Source organism: Ascaphus truei, chromosome 20 (genome assembly GCF_040206685.1).
Source record: "Ascaphus truei isolate aAscTru1 chromosome 20, aAscTru1.hap1, whole genome shotgun sequence".
In the NCBI taxonomy this organism is placed as follows: domain Eukaryota; kingdom Metazoa; phylum Chordata; class Amphibia; order Anura; family Ascaphidae; genus Ascaphus; species Ascaphus truei.
In genome coordinates, this window is record NC_134502.1 from 30,331,087 (window position 1) to 30,339,256 (window position 8,170).

Below are 8,170 nucleotides of genomic sequence, written 5' to 3' on the forward strand. Positions count from 1 at the left end.
AGACAGACCTGACAGGACAGTTAGAAGACAAAGACTGGACAGCGATCTTTAAAGCTGCGGCCAGTAGCTCGATTTGTACGACACTGAAGGAGAACTCATATAAAGTATTAATGAGGTGGTATCTCACCCCAGTTAGATTGGCAAAATTTGTTGCGGGTGCTTTCTCGCTCTGTCCCAGACAGTGCGGGGAACGGGGAGATCTGGTACACATGCTGTGGTCTTGTACACGAATCATACCTGTCTGGATGCAAATCAGAGATTGGCTACAGAGGATCTTTTTGGGCCTCAAAATTCAACTAGACCCGTGGGTGTTCCTTTTGGGTAAGCCCACGAATGAGGTGTCTAGATCAGGAAACAAATTAATAGCACATGTTGCTACGGCGATGAGGTGCGAGACCGCAGCACTGTGGAATCAGAATGCAATTCCATCAATAGATAAAATTCGGAACAGAATTTGGTTTGCTTGCCAGATGGAAAAATTGACAAGTTTGGTCAACGACACTGGCTCAAATTTCCAAAAAGTCTGGTCGCTATGGTTGGCTCAGACTGATATCCCAGGGATGAGCAATGCCTCCGTCTGGCTTTAATAGAAATAGGTGGGTTCTCCTTCGGTGACGGACCGAAAGCGAGGGAGGAACGACACTAACACTAAATCCAGGGATGATTGAGGGTGAATACGCGTCCCCCCTGCCTTCATGCCAGGCGCAGTATGGGCACAGATGGATCTGAGCCCGCAGTAGCGGCCTAGGACCAGTGAAGAACACGAACGGAGTTACCTCCTCTACCCTACCCTTCCATCCCTCCCCCCCAGCATTCCCTCCCTTCCCCCTAACCTAATTTTCTCCCGTCTACCCCTTCCCATGTACGTATAGATGTTGTCTGTCCCACAGTCTACTAAACAGTACCAATGTGATACTTGTATGTAAAAACCAATAAAAGAAAGTTAAAAAAAAAAAAAAAAGAAGAAAGCATGAGCATTTAATGGTAAACACAAGACTGCCTGCTCCTGTTTGTAAAAGTTGAATGCAGCCAAAAGCGTGGATGCAAGCAGTATAAGTATGATATAAATCAGTGAACCCACACACCACTGAGGAAGCCTTTGGCGAAACGCAATTGGTGGATTTTGGACGTTGTAAGCCACCGTACTTGGAAGGAACAGGACTCTGCCCAATCAGCACGAGAAACGGTGATGCATGCGCAGACCGAGTCCCAAGTGAGGGACAGAGCTAGTGAGGTGAACCAAGGCTTTGCACAAGCATTGAGGATCCTCTGCATGCAGTGAACCGGAAATTGGAAGCGGCGAAGGCGTCCACGTGGGCAATCCCAGGACTGGTTATAACGTGGAGAGACTGTACCTGAGGAGATACGCTGGAAACTTATCCATAAAGCATACACACATGGCCGTTTGTGAGTAGGATTTTAACTGTGTATGTTCATTTAATAAAACGTTATTATGCCATGCTGTTTTCCTTTTCTCCTCTAAGACACTGCTCAAGAGAATATGGAGAAGTGCATCTGATGAGAGGAAGACACAGGCAAGGGTCAAGCTCCATAACTCTCAGGTTATTCTGATTTTCTACAATATCAACGTGTATGATACCTGTGCCTTTGTTCTTTGTTTTCTCTATAGCTCTCATCGATACATATTGAGGAGAAGAATACTTAAAGTCTACGCGCTGGAGGACTTTGCTTTTTCTCTACAATCTTTAGCTTTCAAATGAATGGGAGTAACGTCATGCTAATGCTTAGCACCCTTTCTCTGATCTGGGCCCATCTATGCAGCACTTTACATAGATATTAAACAATGCAATATATTACTGCTTTTTTTATTAATAATAATAATAATAATAATGGAAAAGGCTCATGATTGAATGGGATCTGAATAGCTTAGGACAATGGTCTGACCGAGTGGAGAAGTGGTCTTTGTCTTCTGATTTATTTATATATATGTAGCCCCCTTTCCCTATGACTAAGGGAACTATGCGTGCTGATATACCTGTTGCTCACAGGAGGCCTAAGCCTCCGCCACTGGGAGCCTGGAGCGAGCTCTTTCTCCTCTCGGTACAGCGCCTCCACCCATGAGGGATCCCAGCGTTGGCAGAATAACCACTCACAGGAACCAATTGCAGTGAAGAATAAAACACGCACAGGTATATAACTAATATTTACTGGCACACGCACATACAATAACAATAACAATATCTCAATGCAACCCACACACAACACCCAACACACGAGTGGGATTCCCCCAAAGAACTGAGGGTGTCGTAGGCACCTTAACACTCCGTGTCCATATAACAGTCTCACCCAAAGTGTGAGGTAGCGCTAACAATCTTGGGATGTGATGGTGCATGTTGGGTAATAACGACCAGGGAATTATGGGGATCCTCTAGTAGCAGAGCCACATCCATGGTCTCACAATGCGGGGTCTGCAAAATTCCCCTCATGCCTCGTCCCGATCCGCCTTGAATGGCGAGATCCAGCTGGAGTGTCCTCTTCCGGTCCCGCCGCCGGACGCGACCACAGGAGCCACACTGGTGAGAGGAACAATACCGGACGATCGGGCTGATGCTGGGCTGTTTTCAAAGCTGTATCGTGAGTGTTATTTTGTTTTTTGTACCCAATAAATCTTATTTGCTCACTCACCGAGTTCGGCCCTTTTCTTTCAATTTGGGCACCCGGGAGAGAAGCAACTCACATACTGCCTCCACTAGGAGGGTGAGAAAGCCATTCATTGCTTCTGGCAGCATTCCGTGAAGGAAAGACTGCACACTAGACTCTGCTAACCAGCCCTATTATCCCTTTTAACCCCAGACCAACAGCAGGCTATACAAACACACAGAAGCCCTGCTAGTCATCCACATATAGCACATAGTTTGCATCTGCCCACAAATAGCTCAATAAACCACACAATTTTATTTAAGAATTTTATTTAAGAAATTTTCTCTTTTTAAAATATTTTTAATATCAATCATTTTAAAGGAAAACTTTTTTACTCTCTATTGTACTGTTTGGCTACCAAAACACTAATTCCGTGTTCCATATCTTCTTATCTCTATGTTTGAGCAAAATCCCGTGCGCTGACCAACCCTCCACCTCCACTGCAACTATAAGAAGATTCCGGGCTTTATCTTCTCTACTGGTCCAGCTGCAGAAAACAACAAGGGCAAGTATACACTACCCTTTCTTTGGTTACACATTACCACACAGGCAACATCACAAGCCTATACAAATAGGGAGCGCCCCAACCTCTTTTCTTTTTGTCTTAAAGTGCAGTCTATCAGCTTTAATTTGAGGGTATTCACATCCAAATTGGAGGAAGGGTTTAGGAATGACATCTCTTTAATATGTAGCCCCCTCTTTTTCAAGGGACCAAAAGAAATTGGACAATTGACTCAGAAGCCGTCTCATGGACAGGTGTGGGCTACTCCTTCGTTATTATCAATTAAGCAGGTAAAAGGTCTGGAGTTAAAACTTGAAAAGGACGCGACGGAGCTTTGATGACGTCATCGGTGTGCTCTCGGAGACCCGGCATCCGTATCCAGTGTGGAGTCTGCGCCGCTTCACATCTGCGGCAGCGGCATTTCACTGCGCAGTGAGACGCACATCTAACTGAGTGACAGGACTCTAGAGACGGCTACCAGAGAAGGAAGGGATGTGACCTCCTCGCCTAGTCTGAATCAACGTGACCGGATGCATTTGCTGTGGCTGATGTGGTAACATGTCCCAAACATGTCATGCTATTATATGATTTAATTGATGTACGTGTAATACTCACCCGCTGATATACCAATATAATTGATATTTTACTACACTATGAGGTTTTGCGCTGTTTTCTCTTTTTGTTTTTTTGCACTAATATCATTATCCAAGTCTACCATAAAGAGAAGACTTCACAAGAGCAAATACAGAGGGTTCACCACAAGGTGCAAACCATTCAGAAGCCTCAAGAATAGAAAGGCCAGATTAGACTTTGCCAAACAATACCTAAAAAAGCCAGTCCAGTTCTGGAACAGCATTCTTTGGACAGATGAAACTAAGATAACCTGTACCAGAATGATGGGACCATCAACCTGGGAAGAAAAAAGTATGGAGAAGGCTTGGAACGGCTCATGATCCGTAGCATACCACATCATCTGTACAACACGGTGGAGGCAGTGTGATGGCATGGGCGTGCATGGCTTACAATGGCACTGGGTCACTAGTGTTTATTGATGATGTGACAGAAGACAGAAGCAGCCGGATGAATTCTGAAGTGTATAGGAATACATTGTCTGCTCAGATTCAGCCAAATTCAGCGAAGTTGATTGGACGGCGCTTCACTTTACAGATGGACAATGACACAAAACATACTGTGAAAGCAACCCAGGACTTTTTTAAGGCAAAGAAATTGAATATTCTGCAATGGCCGAGTCAATCACCTGATTTCAACCCGATCGAGCATGCATTTCACTTGCTGAAGACAAAACTTAAGGCAGAAAGACCCACAAACAAACAACAACTGAAGACAGCTGCAGTAAAGGCCTGGCAAAGCATCACAAAGGAGGAAACCCAGCGTTTGGTGATGTCCACCCGTTCCAGACTTCAAGCAGTCATTGCCTGCAAAGGATTCTCGACAAAGTATTAAAAATGAACATTTTATTTATGATTGTGTTAATTGTCCAATTACATTTGAGCCCCTGAAAAAAGGGGACTGTGTATGAAAATGGTTGCAATTCCTAAACGTTTCATACGATATTTTTGTTCAACCCCTTGAATTAAAGCTGAAAGTCTGCACTTGTATTGCATCTCAGTTGTTTCATTTCAAATCCATTGTGGTGGCGTGCAAAGCCAAAATTATGAATATTGTGTCAGTGTCCAATTATTTCTGGACCTAACTGTAATTATGCCATAATACATACATGTAACAAAACAAAAAATATAACAACAAAAAAGAGGTAATCAGTCTGGATCACGCAGATCTGTCTGCCCCGGTTTTTATCAGTTTCTTTGTAAAATAGGTTTTTTTTTTGTACATCTAAATAGTGTATGGTTTTCAAATTGTGTTCTAAAGAACATGTTATGGTTGGGTGTGCAGAGTTGATCCATTCCATCATCTTCTCCAATTTGGGGATGCTACCTAACCAAAGGAATACGATGTCGTTGATGTGGCACTCCCAATGGAGAATGTGGGTATTGAATCTGTCATTTTTCAAAAATAACTCAATTTAACGGAGTGCGGTAATGTTACATACGCCTATAACATATATTATCTGTAACTGTCCATCCAATGTCTTTACATATAAGGCATAACCCTGTTCACTTAATGTAACCCTGTATTGTTATTATAACTCTGTGCCCAGGACATACTTGTAAACGAGAGGAAACTCTAAATGTATTACTTCCTTTTAACACATTTGATAAATAATGAAATAAATAAATACCACTGATTAGATTGTAAGCTATGTGGGACAGAGATTCCCCTCATACTATGTTTCCAATTATGTGTGTACCACTTATAATGTATATTATATTTAGTACAGTGCTGTGCAGAACATTAGTTTATTATGAGAATAAATCATAAGAATTATTGTAATGGTGACTATAAGAGATATGTGCAGAGGTATGCAATAGAGACCGTTTTTAAGGTGAAATTAAAATAAGGCTTTATTGCGCCTGTTCCTTTAAACACTGCAAAAACCAAACATCAATGAAAAACCTACTCCACTTTGGAGAAATCACTACACATTTTAACTCCAGCTCTATCTAACAGGGTGGGTAGCTAAGCTGCTTACCACCCCACACATATATATTTATACAGACTCAACAGTGCAAAAAGAAAGTCTCTTATCTGTATCTGGGGTTTCTGTAGAGGAAGACCTCTCTGTTCTCCTGGGTCAGCACCCTTGTGTGCTGTGGCACTCTCTGTGTTCAGGTATAGAGGGACTTGTCCCCATTTCTTGCGAATGCAATCAAACCCCTCTTTTCCTTGGTTAGCTCCCTTGTGAACTAAGGAATCTCCTTCCTGTTTCTCAGAACAGGCTTTTTCTAACAGTTTTAATCGGCCAGGTAGAGTCTGGTTGAATGCTGGTGTGCAACTAACCAGCACACTGCTGGATTAGAGGCATGTTTTCTCCAACAGTGATAAGTCCCTGTTACTGTGACATTAACATTTTTGTTGACCATGTTGAGAGTTTCAGAGATTGGGGCCTCTTCTCGTAGCTCTGAAGTTGTCATTGCAAAACCGCGCGGTTTTGCATGTTCAGAAATAACGGTATGAAATGTGAGAAAACAATCTATTCTCTATTCAGTAGGACCAGACAATGGAAGGAGACATGGAACACAATCAGACCGATTATTTCCTCACAGGACAAACCTAGTGTGATAGAAGGTTACATGAATAAACTCTCGTAAACGATTGAAAATTATAATATTGATTAGGGTGTGTGGCTTATTGCATGCCTAATACAATGCATAGCACTTAGTAATTAATAGTGTCTAGGTTTATTGGGTTCATACATTTCTTTGTGAGGGTTTTCACCCTGCGGTTTTCCTGGTCTTTTTGTGCAGTAATAACGTTCTAAATTGAGAAAGGTCCCGAACTTCCATCTGATTGTACTCACCCTTCTTAAATTTGGATTTCCCATTTTTATTACTACAGCCATTTATACAAATGATTGAACTTTAATTTTCACAGAAACAAGCTCAAATGTTGTTCTCTCTATTGAGTTTTATTTTAATAGAAGAACTTCTCCTTATATAGAGGCATTTTCTAAGAGCCAACTTGATCTCCTGATTTCTCAGACTATATATAACTGGGTTGAAAAGGGGAGTCCCCACGGTGTACAGAAGGGATAGGACCTTATTTACGTTAAATGACTGTCCTCCGTATGGAGCCATGTAAATAGCTATGATAGTTCCATAAAATGTGCCCACGAGTGCCAGGTGGGAGCTGCAGGTGGAGAAGGCTTTCTGTTTCCCAGTGGTGGACGGGATCCTGAGGATGGTGAGGGAGATGGAGACATATGTGAAAGTGATGAAGACAAATGGGAAGAGGATTACAGGGATGTCTATGACAAAATCTCCTAGTTTCACAATGGAGGTGTCTGAACAAGAGAGCTCCAGAAGAGGATCATAATCACAGAAGTAATGGTCAATGATATGGGGACCACAGAACTGTAACTGGCACATAGGAATAACGATGAATATCATTAACAGAAATGCAATCAGCCAAGTCCCGGTAACGAGGTGGAGACTAAGTCTGAAGTCCATGATGGAGGTGTAACGCAGTGGGTTGCAGATTGCCAGATATCGGTCAAGGGACATCACTGTGAGAAGAAGAGTCTCTACAGCTGTTGAAATGCCATAGAAGTAAAATTGTGTGATGCAGCCAGTAACATGTATGGTGCCCCCACCGTTCAACACAACATATAGCATGTTAGGGGCTATGTTTGTGGTAAGTAACATGTCAGACAAGGACAGGTGACAGAGGAAGATGTACATGGGAGATTTAAGGCTTTGGCTGTTTGACACCAATATGATGATCAGCAGGTTTCCACCTAATGTCATGATGTAGATCACGAGGAACAGAATGAAGAGGGCGACATTGAAGGTTTTGAGACTTGGAAATCCCAGGAGCAGAAATTCAGTGACTGTTGTCTGGTTCTCCTGAAACATTTCCTGGAGAGAAGAGATGTGAAAGGACAAGAAGAGAAGATTTAGTGGCGCTTTGTATCACATAACGTCTGTTTCAGAAGGTTATAGTTTCACATAATACTAACTAAGCATCAGAAGAAGAAGATAAGAGGTCCAAAAACTCCTCTCGTGATGGTTCATTAAAATAATATCAATACATTTACTTATGTTTTATATTATAAAAACTGAATGATCTCCTAGTGTAAAACGGCATTAACCTTACAAGATAGGACCACTTTTTTCTGAAGATAGTTTAAAAAAAAAAAAGATGTGAAGTTACGTACTGGTGAATAACTGGCCTCCATGGTACCAAGGGATTACTGTAGAATTTTGTAAAAAAGAGGGACGGGAGAATGAAAGCATGGGAAGGATGGGAAGGATGGGAAGGATTGAAGGATTGAAGGATGGAAGGATGGCATGGATGGAAGGATGGAAGGATGAAAGCATGGGAAGGATGGGAAGGGTGGGAAGGATGGGAAGGATGGGAAGGATTGAA

General features: G+C 42.3%; 1 protein-coding gene across 1 annotated transcript; it reads right to left on the reverse strand.

Annotated features, from left to right (window-relative positions):
* Nucleotides 1-6,684: 6,684 nt before the first annotated feature.
* LOC142471147 (olfactory receptor 11A1-like) lies at nt 6,685-7,656 on the reverse strand. The gene has a single exon (XM_075577936.1). The coding sequence runs from the start codon at nt 7,654-7,656 to the stop codon at nt 6,685-6,687; it is 972 nt and encodes a 323-aa protein (XP_075434051.1).
* Nucleotides 7,657-8,170: the final 514 nt, after the last annotated feature.